Source organism: Macrosteles quadrilineatus, unplaced genomic scaffold (genome assembly GCF_028750875.1).
Source record: "Macrosteles quadrilineatus isolate MER2022 unplaced genomic scaffold, UCM_ALF_1.0 Scaffold_3__2_contigs__length_128488019, whole genome shotgun sequence".
Lineage (NCBI taxonomy): Eukaryota > Metazoa > Arthropoda > Insecta > Hemiptera > Cicadellidae > Macrosteles > Macrosteles quadrilineatus.
The window spans coordinates 69,757,617-69,772,777 of record NW_026542596.1 but is presented as its reverse complement, the minus strand read 5'-3'; the positions used below and the strand labels follow the sequence as shown (position 1 = coordinate 69,772,777).

Genomic DNA, 15,161 nt, shown 5'->3' with positions numbered 1-15,161 from the left:
AGTAGTTTCACGGTTGATAAACCATAATTTTCCAAATTCCATCAGCAAATAATAATCATTATGGTAATTCAGTGATGTAAACAAATAAAGAGTAAAAGAGTTACCAAATTAAAGTACTACTTACTTAATACATCAAATTATTATCGTTCACCTTACATTTGTGATTGACTTAAAATAAATCATACCATTACCATTACCATTACCAACTCCTATGTCGTTGCCCAACACTTGTTGGATAGACTGCGTCAAATAAAATTACAGTAATAAAACTAATAAAAAAATAACATTCTTATTTAACCAATATTTACAAATAGAAAAACTAGTGATGGCGGTGCATATTATATATTCGAGAAGTACTCGCCAGACACTTCCTCAAAAGAGTACAGCGGCTCATTTGTGAGTTTGTTAAAAATCCGCATGGAGAAAGCTTTCATGTCTTCAGTGTGGGCCCGAGACGGTAACATGTTGTAGAATCGCATGGCTGGGATGGGATGGGCTGCCAAGGATCTTGATAACCTGCATCGAGGAATGTCAAGTTTCTGTGCATGCCTGGTGTCATGATTATGGAGATCACCCCTCTGTTGATATTCACCTATGTTATTCCTGAGATTAATCAAGCCGTTATAAACATATTGGCTGAAGATGGTCATAACCTTAAGGTTGGCGAATAGGGGCTTACAGTGGTCTCTATAACCAGCGGCTGACAGCACTCTGACTGCCTTCTTCTGCAGACGAAGCACTTTTTTACAGCCAGGAGCATGTCCCCAGAGCAGGATTCCATATCTGATATGGCTTTGAAATAGGGCATGGTATACATTTATCAAATATTTATCAGTGATGACCCCCCTAAGTTTCCACAGAAGAAAAACCACGCGGGAGAGTTTAACACATACATGACTGATATGTTGTTCCCAGGTAAACTTAGGGTCTAGACTGAAACCCAGCAATTTCACGCTGCTTTGCTGATCAATATTCATTGTTTTGCTTAAAGTGCATAACATCCTCTGGGTCTTGTCTCCATTCAACTGTAGCCGATTTCTGGCAAACCAGATTTTAGCAGCATCCAGTGCAGCTTCTGCCTCTATCAAAACTTGGTTTATAACTTTCCCTCTAGTTATTATTGAGGTGTCATCAGCATACAGGAGTGCTCTGCCCTGGAGATGGAGGTCATTTACAACAATCAGAAACAAAAGAGGGCCCAGGACCGAGCCCTGAGGGACTCCGTGGCAAACCTGGCGTGGACCAGATGTGGCACCACCAACTGTGACAACCTGGTATCTGTTATCAAGATAAGATTTGATGGTCTTTAGTGCAACTCCTTCAACACCATAGCGACTCAGTTTTTCCAGCAGTAAGCTGTGCGATACGCAGTCGAACGCTTTGCTGAGGTCGCAAAGCGTGATTGAAACACTGTCCCTTGCTTCAAAGGCGTTTTTGATTTCCTCAGCTAGAACCATAACCGCATCTGAAGTTGATCGGCCCCTCCTGAAACCAAACTGCCTACTCAACATTAGGCCATTATCCTCAAAAAAGTCCGCCAGCTGCTTCTGGATAATGTGATATAATAAGATATGTGAGTTGAGTTACCATGAAAAAAAACATAATGTTTAAGTTATACAATGTTTATAGTATTCTTTACAAAATGTTGTATTTTCGCTGTCGGTGTTGCTAGCACTGGCCTTCTTAATCGAGAGTCGAGAGAGACACGACACGACAATGGCCGTGGCCGAATCCGAATGTCGATGTCGAATCCGAATGGCGGAGCGGAATGGCGTAAACCTATGTTTACTTTATAGTCAACAAACATAACCAAAACATTTTAATCATATTTTTACTTAAAATTGTTCACATTAGAGAGTGTTTTAATTAATTTAATTCATACGAGCAAACAAGATCAATCATCATGGGAGACCAAAATCTCTTGGATAAGTCTATGAGATCGGTGTTTGGTAAAGAATAATTTAGCTATAATAGTTTTACCGGCTAAGATATTACAAACTCATAACTTTTACAATTCTTTTCGTTTAAAATTATTCTAATTCCATAATAGGATTTAAGTTGATACTTAACTCAAGCAATTTTTTTTAGGAGAGTTATTTTTTTTTAAATAGGCTCCTAGTATGAAATTTATTGTAGGGCTTGTGTGTAAATTTTGCCTACATATTCTATTGAGTTTTTGTTTATATACATTTGCTGCCTACCGTGTGTTAAGCTTTTACCCAAAAAGGGATTGATGGCGTCAGAATTTTAATATACACAAATTCATTTAAAACAAACTGATACAAAAACAAACAAAGTAGGTAGGTCTATCGTACTGCAAGGTGCAAACTATCCTGGCTGGCAGAAATTAAAAAGGCTTGGTTTTTATGAAGTAGTACATAATTTTTGTTGACGATTTAAATCCCATATTTGGTTAATGCCTAAGATATTAAATAGGTGTTAGCTTGAGGTGTCCTTGGGCTGTACCTGGAATTTTTTTAAATCAAGCCCGGGAAATCACATCATAGACTTATGTTGATAACTCAAGGGGTACAGTTTCTTAACTGGGCTATGCTAATAGGCTATCCATTGAAACTATCGAATTGAAAATATTGATTGATAATTGATATTTTTAAATATATATTAACTTAACTTAAGTTATTATAAAATGAAACTGTCATAACTTACCCTCCAAGTGTCTATAGTAATGGCATTAATGTCCTCCCATTTATTGCGCAATCGCAGGGTTTTATTAAAATGTATTTTAGAAACTGAAAAATACTCTAAAGTAAGTTTATACTGTTTTATATATAATTTTGTTTGGAAAATTATGGGCTTCAATGTAATTAAAACATTACAATAAAAGTTTTCTATAATTTTTGTGGGGTTAACATTTCTCAAAAATTATAAAATAAATTAAAAAATTTTATGCTTGCGCCCAATAAGTTTTTATAATTTTAATTTAGGTCTACAAATATTTTAAAATAGCCACTTTGTTCTAAATTTTATGAGGATTCTAAAAATATAATAATAAAAAGAAGTAAGTTAGGTTTGCAAATAAATAAGGTATGGGTGAAAAACAGATTTCGTACATTTAGCGTTAGCTAAGAATGCATAGCCTAACCATAGCTAGGAATCTGGTGGATAATTTACATCAATATCACTACCCACTTCTTCAGGATCATCAACCAGCCCTTCAAAATCACTTAAATATTCTTATAATGCACCACGCATATCACTACATTTTATTTTTAACACTAAAACAATGATAAACGTAATAAAACACATCAGTCATCGGTGCGAGGTTAACCAAGTTGTGTACAAATACGCACGCCATCTGTCTGCTACAATATTTTCGGAACTAAAATGAAAAGCGTCTAGAAACAGACATCGGGAGAAAGCTTAGAATCTGCTGAAAACAACGTTACCACTCTCGATCCAGTTCAATGTGATTCAGTCTGTCCCAGAGCCTTCGCCGTAAACGATGTTTGTGTGTCGCAAAAGCGATGCATAACACCACGGCGGGTGTGTTGTGTGTCGATTACACGAAGCTTAACACTTGGAGGGTTAACCTTACCAACCAAACTTGCTGATAATGAATAAATCGTATGAAGGTATACTAATCGAACCGATAGTTTCAATCAAAACTAGCATAGCCCAGTTAAGAAACTGAACCCCTGTCTTCTTCCCCATCCGTAAAACATATAATTTTAGATAGGGTACCCTAGCATATTATTTTATAGCTTAGGTCTACTTTATTTTTATTTTTTTTATTTGCAGTTGGAAACATTCCTTATGAAGCTACGGAGGAAAAACTCAAAGATATTTTTAATGAAGTTGGACCAGTTCTCTCATTCAAGTAAGTCCATAAATAACTTAAGTTAGCCTCCTTTGACACATGTTCATAGGTCTATTGTACAAAATATTTATAAGCTACTGGATAGCAAAGTAGGCCTACTTAGTTTTTAGAGAAATTCTTTCCCTTTACTTATTAACACGTTCAATGCGTCTGCAACTAATAAGTTAAGCTTTGTAGCTTGCTTGTTTTATTAGGTATTTTAAATAGGCATGATAGTACAAGCATGATAGTTTGATTAGCTATTTACTATGTAAATAGGCCTAAATCAAATTTGGCAATTTTGCTTATTTTATACTCAGCTATCAACATTTTAATAAAAAAAAAATAAAAAACACTTCATTACCCTCCTGTAGCAGCAGTGGCGTAGCCAGGATTCTGCTTGGGGGGGGGGGGGGGCCCGAACCGGGGGGTGAAGGGGGGTCCTGCCCCGGGAAAAACTTTGGAATTTTATGGTGCTAAATTGCAGTTTAGGCTACAGCACCTCTGGAGGCTCTAAAGTAGAGAATAATATTAATGTATTACCACTAAAAATTAGTTTTTTACTGTTCTGAAATCTAAACAAGTTGCCTAAACTATTTTACTATTAATCTGCGTGACGTAATTTTAACTAGGTGGCGTTCGCAGAGGCATCCACAAAATTGAGCGGAGTCATCAAGGGTTCATATTATATTGTTTTTGTCATGCGTTGCGGGTCTAAAGTAGCATTTTTACTCTTTAGGGAGTAAAAATAGTTTTTAGCCTCTATGGAATAAAAATCTGCTGTTGTCAACTCAGTTGTTAATTTCTATTGTAAACGATTTCATGTATCGAAATATGTATCGATTCGTACTTCGTTATCATTTCAACCTACATTCTACAGTCTCTTCCCATAGCATTTTAGCATTGCAGATACATTAATCCATTCCCACACTCAACACTGCCCACCTTTACTACTTCCTTCACCACCCCCTACGTCATGGCCCTGTTTCCCTCTCTTCCCATAGCATTTTAGGATTGCAGATACATTAATTAAAGACAGTCCCACACTCTGCACTGCAAGCCTTACTACTTCCTTCACCACTTCCTACGTACCGGCCCTGTTTACCTCCCTTCCCTTAGCATTATTGGATTGCAAATACCTTAAATCTATTGGTCATAGACAGATCCCACACTCCGAACAACTCGCCTTTACTACTTCCTTCACCACTTCCTACGTCAATTAAAATTAAATCAAGCTAATAAAACTACACTCAACTTATAGAATAAAGCACACTAGTGGTCGTCCAGTGGTCGAAAACTCAACCAAAAATATGTAATGTACACGCAATGACTATTGGATACTGAAGTAGACACTATATGTACCAGCTGCCGTCATTTTTAAAATTATAAAACATTGTACAGAAGACCCTATATAATCGGCACTGTACCACTCCGGCACTCCAGTAATCCGGCGTCTTTTGGCGGGAGGTCTTCTGCGGTCGCGGCAAAATTCTGATTATCTCCTGCGGCCGTGTAGATATCATCATTCTCTCCCGTGGTCATGAAAAAGTTATCGTTGTCTTGCGTGATCGTGGCAAAATCATGAACATCTCCCGCGGTCATGTAGACATTATCGTGGTCTTTCACGGTCGCGGCAAAGATTTTATCATTTCCCGCGGTCATGTAAACATCATAGTCATAGACTCCCGCAGTCACAGAAACGTCATCGTCGACTTGCGCGATTGCGGCAAAATCATAAATATCTCCCGCGGTCACGGAAACGTCATCGTCGTCATGCGCGATCGCGTCAAAATCCCGAACATACTCATTAAAATTAATGTTAGCCTATTTAAATAGGAAATAAATCTGTCAATTTTAAGGGAATATTTTAGTAGAATTCCATACAGGTAGGCTAAATGGAAATTTGATAGTTGTAGGCTAAGATATATTTTAGTTTGGTTAAGAGAAAGGTATATTCACTGGTGGTTGACCTCTAACTTGTAATCTTTCTGTACAGGCTGGTGTTTGATAGAGAGACAGGGAAGCCCAAAGGTTATGGATTCTGTGAGTATAAGGATCAAGAGACTGCCCTCAGTGCTATGCGAAACTTGAACGGTTATGAGATTGGTGGAAGGATGTTACGTGTGGATAATGCTTGCACTGAAAAATCTCGTCTTGAAATGCAGAGTAAGTGTTGTTTTGTTTTTATTTTATTTAAATTTTTTTATCTGTAGGAGGGTCCTCCCAAAAAAATTACTATTTTTAAAGCAGTTTGGTGACTTTTGAAACCATTTTTAACGTCTAAAATTTTGTCCAAAAACTCCGTTACGTTTTTATGACGAAATGTATGTTTGTTTAAATTAATATAATCACAGGTCCAATGGCGGGGGCCTCCTTTGAACCGCCACTGGGCTACCTTTAGTGTACCGTATATAGTTTATCGATTCACAATTAATAAGCTACAAACAATGTTTGATCAGGTTTGCTGCAAGGACCAGTTGTGGAGAACCAGTATGGAGAGTCTGTAAGTCCCGAAAAAGCTCCTGAGGCCATCAGTAAAGCTGTAGCATCACTGCCTCCAGAACAGATGTTTGAACTCATGAGGCAGATGAAGCTGTGTGTACAGGTAGATAAGTTATGTCACAATGGAAACTGTGGTCTTTCTTAATTATATGTATTTGTTGTGCTTTTCTGTTTGGTGATCCAGGATCTAGAAAAAATTACTGGGGGGTAAAATTCTGACAGTTGGTTGAAACATAAGTTTTAAAGAATCAACAGGCAAAGTATTGCTCTTGGACTAACTCATGTTTTGGAATAACAATTATCCTTATTATCTTTCAATAAAACACACTAGCCTTCACGATTGCGGGTGACGATGATGATGTCTCTGTAATCGTGGGAGATGTTCACACGATTTAATCATCTAAAAATATGTACAACTAAACTGAAAATTTAAAATAATTATGAAATAATAAAGACAATTCATACAGAAGACCACGTTAAATAGTTGTAAGCTTATTTTTTATCCTCTTGTCATATTTTACTGTTGGATTTATTAGTATTTATATACATAGCCTATTTATTTAGATTATGATCATTCATACAGTCTACTCTAATTAATTTAGACTATATTTCGCATCTTGTGGACCGGCATTTTAAGTGATAAAAAAATTGGATTCAGCGTAGATAGAACAGTACAACTTGCATAGCTATTGTATTTTCAAGCATATGTACAAAAATGAAGTGTTAATTAAGGGTTTGTACATTATGAACATTTGCAGAACAACCCAACAGAAGCGAGACAGATGCTTCTCCAGAATCCACAGTTGGCTTACGCTCTGCTCCAGGCTCAGGTGGTCATGAGGATTGTGGACCCACAGGCTGCAGTGGTGAGTCTTGACTTAGCAGAAGGCAATGTTTCGAGGAATAAAACCAAGAAATTAGGTTGGGCCTCCTGCCAGCTGAAATGAATTGTGAATAATACATGCATAAGACTAACCTTAAGTCTATGTTGGAAGACTAAGGTTTAAAAAAAATAAGTCTATTTTATTTGTGTCACAAAACTAAGGAAGTTCTTTTAAGGATAAGTGTTTGTAGAACTCTTCTCTCTCTCTCTCTCTCTCTCTCGATAGTTTGAGTCTGCTGATCAACGTTTATAAAGCCGACCGGTCAACCGGTCATAAAATCTCTAAAATCAGGCCTAAAGACATCTTTGCAAAATAACATACTGATTGTTTTTGTTTTGGCAGGCTATGCTCCAGAAGGCTAATAAAAACATGCAGCCACTATTGACGGGAGATTCTGGCCGCCCTGCCCCAGTCCCAGCGCCACAGCCCCGACCTGAGTACACTCCGGCACCTGAGACACACTGGGCACCTCCAGCTGCGCCACCTCCACTGCCACCTCAGGTGCCGCCGCAGATACCACCGCATGTGCCTCAGATGCCTGCCATGCCTCCACAACAGTTTGGTGGTAAGGGAAATTGCTGTAGGCCTACATGATTTGGCTATTTAAAAAAATCCAAATACCTAATAAATATGTGAAAAATGTAATATCTCTCCTGACCTTGACATAATAACATGAATGATAAATAAAACAAAACAACACTATAAACAACAACAAAAAACATTCTTTATAAACAAGAAACACTGAAATATTTTTTTTTTACACTGAGATATGTTGTAACATGATTAACATGGATATGAGATTAAAAACTAATTTAATTAATACTCATTTTTGAATATCAAAACCTACTGATCGAATCTCAATACCGGAACTTTTCCTATCTATTGGTGGTTTTGAGATTTGGTTTTTATGGTGCTTTTCAGCCAAGAATTAAGTTATCGTGTTTAAATCCATAGCCTATAGAATTCATATGTTGTATAACCTTGTAGAACTGGAATTTCAATATTATTTTAATTCAAGATAATTGAAGGCTACCTTTTGCCTAGATTTGTCCATCCAACTTTTTAAAATATACAAAGGGGATCGGTACCTATTCATTCGGATATTATTTTAGAAGCATACATGCTTATCTTACATTAAATTAAAAATGTATAGAAACAATAAGGGGATTGAGCTGGTCTAGTGGTTGAGCGCGGGACTTCAGTCCCAGAGGTCCTGGGTTTAAATCCCACCAAATCACCAAAGGATTTTATCAAAGTGATAATGCCGCAACCCCTAGGTCTAGCCTGAACTAATGTGAAAAATCATCCTAAGCTCGAGCCTAGCGTCCTAGAAAAAAAAACAAAAAAACAACAAGGTTCAGTATTTATTTTTAAACCTGTCTCAAGCAAGTTGAAGCGAGATCTATCAATGATAGGCTACTGTTATTTTGTATGTACAGGATCTGGAGATCTGGATATGAGAGCCATGGACCCGCGTATGGCTCGTAGTATGGGAGACCAAGACTTGCGGATGCCTCCTCAGCAATACCCTCCCCCACCTCCACCCGACCAGTGAGTGTCTTTCTTTCGTTTTATTCATCTCAATCCAAATGCAAGAAATAACATAAAATATTAACTTTACCCACTCAACCATGAACACCGTTTGTGAATTTTGTCTACCGTGAAAATTTAGAATAAGCTGTGAATTTAGCCAAACCTTAAAAAAGGGGTGGGCCGATTCCAACCCTTAATTGATATCACATAACATTTGGAAATGTCAATTCTCAAAACTTGGAAAATTTTGGTTTGACGTTAAAATCGTGATCTATTTCTATTGTGGCTATGAGACCTAAAGATTAACTGCTTGCTCAATCACAATGAAATCGAATCTTATATTTTATCTTCATGTTTGACTGGGGACCCTTATTTAACAAATCGTTATTTTGTTTTTTAGATAACAGGAGATACGTACAAACCTTTTCTTTTATTAAATAAGGTACTTAGTGTTTTACAGTTTGTAAGCTTACTGCTCCATTTCTGAGCTGTTTCTCTACAGCTTTTAAAACAATCGTTTCATAGTATTTATGTACTATCACTGTTTTACTACCAAGAAGAAGTATAGGATGACTTGCTTGACCAATTCCTAGTTTGAATATAAATATCTCAGAATCTGAAATGCATTTATTTTTATTAGTTTGCTTATGGAAAACCCACCTGAAAGGTAGGTAGTTTCAAGTAGGTAAACTTTAGTGTGTAGCATCGTAGCATTTAAAGTTCTCCAGCTGTTTGATAATTTTAGATTTCCAACTGTTATTTTATTGTAGTGATTTTCTTTTCCTACTCACAAAAAGAATACCCTTAGTTTTTCATCAATCCAGTAAAACCTCAATTAACTGCCAATCTTTCAAATGACAATCCCAAGTATTAACAGGGTGGCTAGTGACCTGGAAAACCTGGAAATGTCAGGGAACTTTGTAATAAGTCAAGAAAAATTGTAAAAGGTTTAAAATAATTTTAATAATTGTTAGGAAAGGTCGATCTAGTGAGAGTACGTGTGCCGTGTGGGTGAAAACTAAGAAATATGTCTGTACAAATAAATTTTGTGTTTTTGTACAAATTAAATTTTTTTATAAACTGCGTATCATCTTATCAAATTCAGTTTAGTTTTACTAAGGCAACTTGCAAAGTTTGAATATAATTTAGCCTGTAGCCTATCTATAGATTTTATGAATGTTTTTCATATAAACAAACATAAGATATTCTTCAGTAAAAGATTAGTCCTTTTGAAGAATTAGTTAGTATTAAAATTGTAATTTTGAATTTGTCCATCAGGGAAAGTTTAAAAAAATCATGGAATTGTCAGGGAATTTTTCAGTGTGATTTCACTAGCCACCCTGATTAATTACTTAATACATACACAGGAAATTTGTATGGTAGGTCTATCTTCTATGATGGGATGTGAGTATACGATGGTAGTTTTTAAAGTAAGGGCCGTATTAGCCTATAGTTCCGTCGTTTGTGTGTATGTCACAACGAGGCTTCTCGCTCCATAGGCCTACTTGCATTATTTGTGAATAGAATGACACCATGTGCACCTCTGCAGCTGACTTCACTATGTGTTTTTAAATTTGTTAACCTCCAGCCGTGTGCAAGATTATTTTAGTGATACTTTTTTTATAACGAGAAACATACTAGACTGAAGGCTATGGCCCTAATACAATGGAGGTAGGGTAAAGTGCAGAAATATGTTAGGAGTGTAAACATGGCCGTGATAACCTTTTTCTTTTGTGGTCTTCTGTCAGTAATCCCGGGTACCCACCAAAAACTAAATTCCTTCTGAAATGTACATTTTCATGGCCATTTCAAAACTCCCTAATTCATTTCTGTATTTCACCCTTTATTATTGCTTTAGGGTCATAAACTACAGTCATCTGCTGATGAATGTAAGCACCAGATATAATTCTTGAGGTCTAAAACGTATCACTGACCTAATCTTGCACGTGGCGGGAGATTAAAAAATGCCAAAACAATTTAAAACAAACACAGTGAAGTGTACACGTAAGCTACAAAGCTGCAAATGGTGTCATTCTGTTTACAAATGATGTCAGTAAGCTGGAAGGTGCCTCGTTGAGGGGTACGCACAAACCACGGAGCTCTACACAATAACGGCCCTTGCTTAAATGCGACCCTCATATTATTACCTAGTCACGTTTTTGAAGTTATCACTCTACTCGTGTTATTAATCAATCGTTTCTGTTATTTTAATAGTTTTGTTTTATTGGTAATTTCTCTATTAAGACACAGCTTTGCCCAAAATAGTCTTAATGTTTATAAACATGGAAATTATAGTGTTTGATTTTTTGTATGCAAAGTTTTTCTCAACTGCTGTAAAATTCCAAACCTCGCACAATTATTGTGAATTTTCATTATCTGCTACTGTCCTGGTCGCTAAAAAGTTAATGGAGGTTTACTGTATTTATGTCTGTGATAAGTATCATTTTTTGACCTAATAGCTAGCTAAGCTATTTCCTAATTCCATCAGTTGCTTTCATTTTCAATTGCTTCCTTCGATACACTATCATTTCAGAATAAAATAAAATTAAATTGTACAACAACCAAATTGCCCTTAATCTGATCCGTAGCATTATCCATCAGTATTCAACGTATAATGTTATCATTTTGTTTTTATAATAATAAATGTGTTTTGTTGCAGTTTTGCCCGAGACCCCAGAGGAGGAATGGGTGAACGCTTCCAGAGAGATCCCCGAGCAAGTAAGAAAATTTGCCTATATTTAAAAAATAATTTTAATAAAACTGGTTGATAATGGAAAGATAGTATTTCTCTAGGAAATATACTTGATTATAAAATAAGTTAATAAAACGTAAGTGTGTTGCAAAATTGAGGGAAAGACAATACTAGCCGAAAAACAACCTGATAGATAAATTAAATGCCTAATTACAATGAGAACAAAGACTTGCTTGGCTAGGAGGTAGGGAAGCCCAGTGGACAAATTATGGGAAAGGAGGGGAGGGGTTACCGTATCAATTTTCTTTAGAACTGGATCCTAAGTCAGTATTGTCGCAGATGTGCCGCCGCCAGGTATGCCGCCAGGTGTACCCCGCCCTGTGATGCCCCCGGGACCTGTACCACAGCCAGTATCTGCCCCCAACCTCGGCCCCCGTGGACCTCTAGCAGCCAACATCGGCGGAGCTGCCACCGATCAGGAGAAGGTCAGTAACAACCTCTTATGTAACAAACAACAGAGGTTTGCCAAACTGATGTTTTTATGAAGTAGTTTGCAGTCCATAAATAAAATATTACAGTAGAGTCCCGTTAGTCCGAAATGGTTGGGACCGGACCCATTTCGGATTACCAAATATTTCGGTATATTATTATTTAAATTAAAATTTTGAAAATTTTTTTTGTCTTAGGAGGACGCTAGGCACGAGCCTGGGATTGTTTTTCACATTACTTAAGGCTAGATCTAGTGGCTGCAGCATTATCACTTTATAAATCCATTTGTAATTTGGGAGGATTGGAACCCGGGACGTAAATGAAAAATGTTAATAACAAAAATGGTGAAATATTTACTAAAATACTCTACTAAAAAGTCTATCTCGCCCGGCCGCTACAGAATACTTTGACAAGGTACAGCTAACTGTGTTAAAAGTTGAATAAAAAAAAAAAAAAAAAATATTTTTTGGTTTCCGATTACCGAAGTTTGGATTAAACATGAACAACTCTCCATGAACAACCGTTATTATTAGCTAATTTATTGTGCAGCAGAACGACAATAAGCCAGAATTATTCGGACTATATCCCATCTAGATTATCGATATTACCTTAAACAGAACCGGAGCACTCTTGCTCTATCTGAGTATACAGTGTTGATACAGGGAGTTGAGTAAATCTGGTTTGAAAAATTCAAGGAGTTTTCCAGGAGAATTCAAGACAAATTCCTGAATTTTAAGAACAACTATCGGAACCCTAAACTCTACTTTGAGCTTTATTACACCATTTTATATTTAATCAAACTTAAAAAGATTTTTAAAGAAATCCTCATTTTTATTACATAATGCATTTAACTACCAGTAATGGATTTAAAATATGTACTTCATAAGTAGTAAGTTAGAATTTTTTTTTTTTATAACTGGTAAGGTAAGTTAGGAAAAACAACCTTAAAAACCTTTCCAAGGAATAATAGTTTATACAACATATTAAAAAAGTAAGGCGACACCAGTTGTCGTCTCCGGCGACATCGCTAATAGTATCCTGCGATCGCCGCATTACCCGTGAGAATATTTTGCGATTTCAGTGACACTGACAATAGTTTCCCGCGATCCCACCAACACCGTGAGTACATTTTGCGGTTTTGGCAACACCGATAATCGTTTCCCACGATCGCGGCAATTCCTGCGAGCATATTTTTCGGTTTCGGCGACATCGGTTATCGTCTCTCGAGATTGCGGCAATGGGTATTGCTTTCAAAAAAATATATATGCAAAATTTGCTCACGGGCCCACAGGGATCGATTCTTGGTCCTCTTTTATTCATATGTTACCTTAAAAATCTTCCAAATTCTCTAAAAGACCCAGGAAGTAAGATAAGTATATATGCAGATGATATTAATCTTAACACAACTGGGAAATCCCTAACTGATTTAGAAATGTCTGCTAAATCAGAATTAAAAAGTCTGAATCAGTTTTTAAAAAACCATAATTTAGTACTTAATACTAACTAGTAAAACTAATTTCATTCTTTTCAAAACAAAAAGAGACAAAAATGAAAACTGAAGGCATTCTTACTTGACTTTGCACCTTACAAAATAGAAGATTGTAGTAATTTCAATTTAAAATAATGTAGCCTATAGTATTTTGTTTAAATGTTTTTATTGATAATTTAGGTAGTAAGTAACAATAGACACTATTCATGTACGAAAATTTGTACTGTGTGAATAAAGACTCTTTGAATCTTGAACCTATTGCGGTTTTGGCGACACTGATAATCGTTTCTTCAGCGACACCGATAGGCGTTTACCGCGAACTTGACAACACCAGCGGTAGTCTTTCGGTTAACCGATGTTTCCGATGACTGGGCTCCAGATTTCCGGAGGTTTGGGTTAATTCTTGGAATTTTTCAGGATATTTCAAGGTAAGATAAAATTCCTGAAGGTTTCCTGGTTTTGCCGAATTTCCCGGAGAGTAAACACCATGTGATATTTAAATCTGTGTTGCAGGCCGCACTTATCATGCAAGTACTGCAGTTGTCAGACGACCAGATCGCAATGTTACCTCCTGAACAGAGGCAGAGCATCCTGGTGTTGAAAGAGCAGATTGCAAAGAGTACTCAGCGTTGAATGTTGAATGTTTTGTTTTATCTATGGGAAGTCTACAAAATGAGTACAGTAATAAAACATGTCTGTATGTGTCTCATTAACCTCTGGTATGGTTTTCATTTTTTCTACTCATTATTTACCCAATTTAATTTATTGCCTTTTGTAGCATAAATCTTCAGAGAAGGAAAAATTAAAGGGTAGGCAGGGTATTTCAAGAAGGGGTCTGCCATAAAGTTTACACTATGAAAAAGATGGCGGTGTTTATGAGTTAACTCACTGGAATGCATACTGACTTTGGGTCACTTATTGTATCGAGCCAAGCTTTCATTTCCACAATTATTCTAGAAATATCTGCAATAGTGATGTACAAGACCCAAACTTCGAGATTTTTTAAATCTCAAAGCTGCGGGATTGAAATACTAATGAGATATTTTCAAGATGAGATTTCTGAACTTAAAAGTATACTTATATTAATTTTTTGATAACTTTTCATTAAATCTCGTCCCAAAAAAAAAATCCCGTCCCGCCGGAATTAAAAAAAAAACTTGTCTCGTCTCGAAGTGAAAAATCTAGTCTCGTCCATTGCTACTTACAATAAATAGGCTTATCAGTTTGGCTTGGCCTTAATCTAGGTTACATAGTTTGTTTTCCTTCATGACAACTTACATTAATGTGGTTAATGTGCATGGAATGCAATTGATTATAGTGAGTTAGGCCTAAGTCTAGGTTTCATTTGATTTCTATATGTACTATTGTATGAGCCTATTACATTATTCAGTTCAATGTTCAATCTACAATTACCAATTAATTATTAATTTCCTCGACATTCAATATTTTTAGGTACCGCCACTTACAAGTTTCGTTTCGATCAATGAAAGCATAAGTACTCGGAATCGAGAACCGATCCAGTGTAAGAACCAAACCGAAAAAAAGTGGAACCGACACATTCCTAATTAATAGTGTCAAAATTTTGCTCAGTAAAAACATTAAAGATTCTTTATTTTGCTTTTATCGAATGATCAATATAGTATAAGTATTTATGCCATTTATGGCTCAAAGCAAAACTTGGATAGAATTCTTACTCTTCAAAAAAGTGCCATCAGAATTATGTTGAATTTAGAATGGGACTTCTGATCTTCAATA

The 15,161-nt window shown here is 36.3% G+C and overlaps 1 protein-coding gene across 1 annotated transcript; it reads left to right on the top strand.

Annotated features, from left to right (window-relative positions):
* Window positions 1-1,817: 1,817 nt before the first annotated feature.
* On the top strand, window positions 1,818-14,104 carry LOC128990158 (cleavage stimulation factor subunit 2-like). The gene is made up of 10 exons (XM_054412431.1): window positions 1,818-1,949; window positions 3,760-3,838; window positions 5,814-5,983; window positions 6,277-6,422; window positions 7,078-7,185; window positions 7,546-7,768; window positions 8,643-8,754; window positions 11,396-11,454; window positions 11,768-11,913; window positions 13,920-14,104. The coding sequence occupies exons 1-10, from the start codon at window positions 1,904-1,906 to the stop codon at window positions 14,037-14,039; spliced, it is 1,209 nt and encodes a 402-aa protein (XP_054268406.1). The 5' UTR covers window positions 1,818-1,903; the 3' UTR covers window positions 14,040-14,104.
* The last annotated feature ends 1,057 nt before the right edge of the window (window positions 14,105-15,161 follow it).

What these genes read in the sequence shown, in the direction of transcription:
- LOC128990158 (XM_054412431.1), top strand. Translation starts at nt 1,904, where the DNA reads ATGGGAGACCAAAATCTCTTGGATAAGTCTATGAGATCGGTGTTTG. An exon ending in TGGACCCACAGGCTGCAGTG is followed by an intron (nt 7,186 to 7,545) that starts GTGAGTCTTGAC and finishes TTGTTTTGGCAG; the next exon opens with GCTATGCTCCAGAAGGCTAA. An exon ending in GCCTCCACAACAGTTTGGTG is followed by an intron (nt 7,769 to 8,642) that starts GTAAGGGAAATT and finishes TTGTATGTACAG; the next exon opens with GATCTGGAGATCTGGATATG.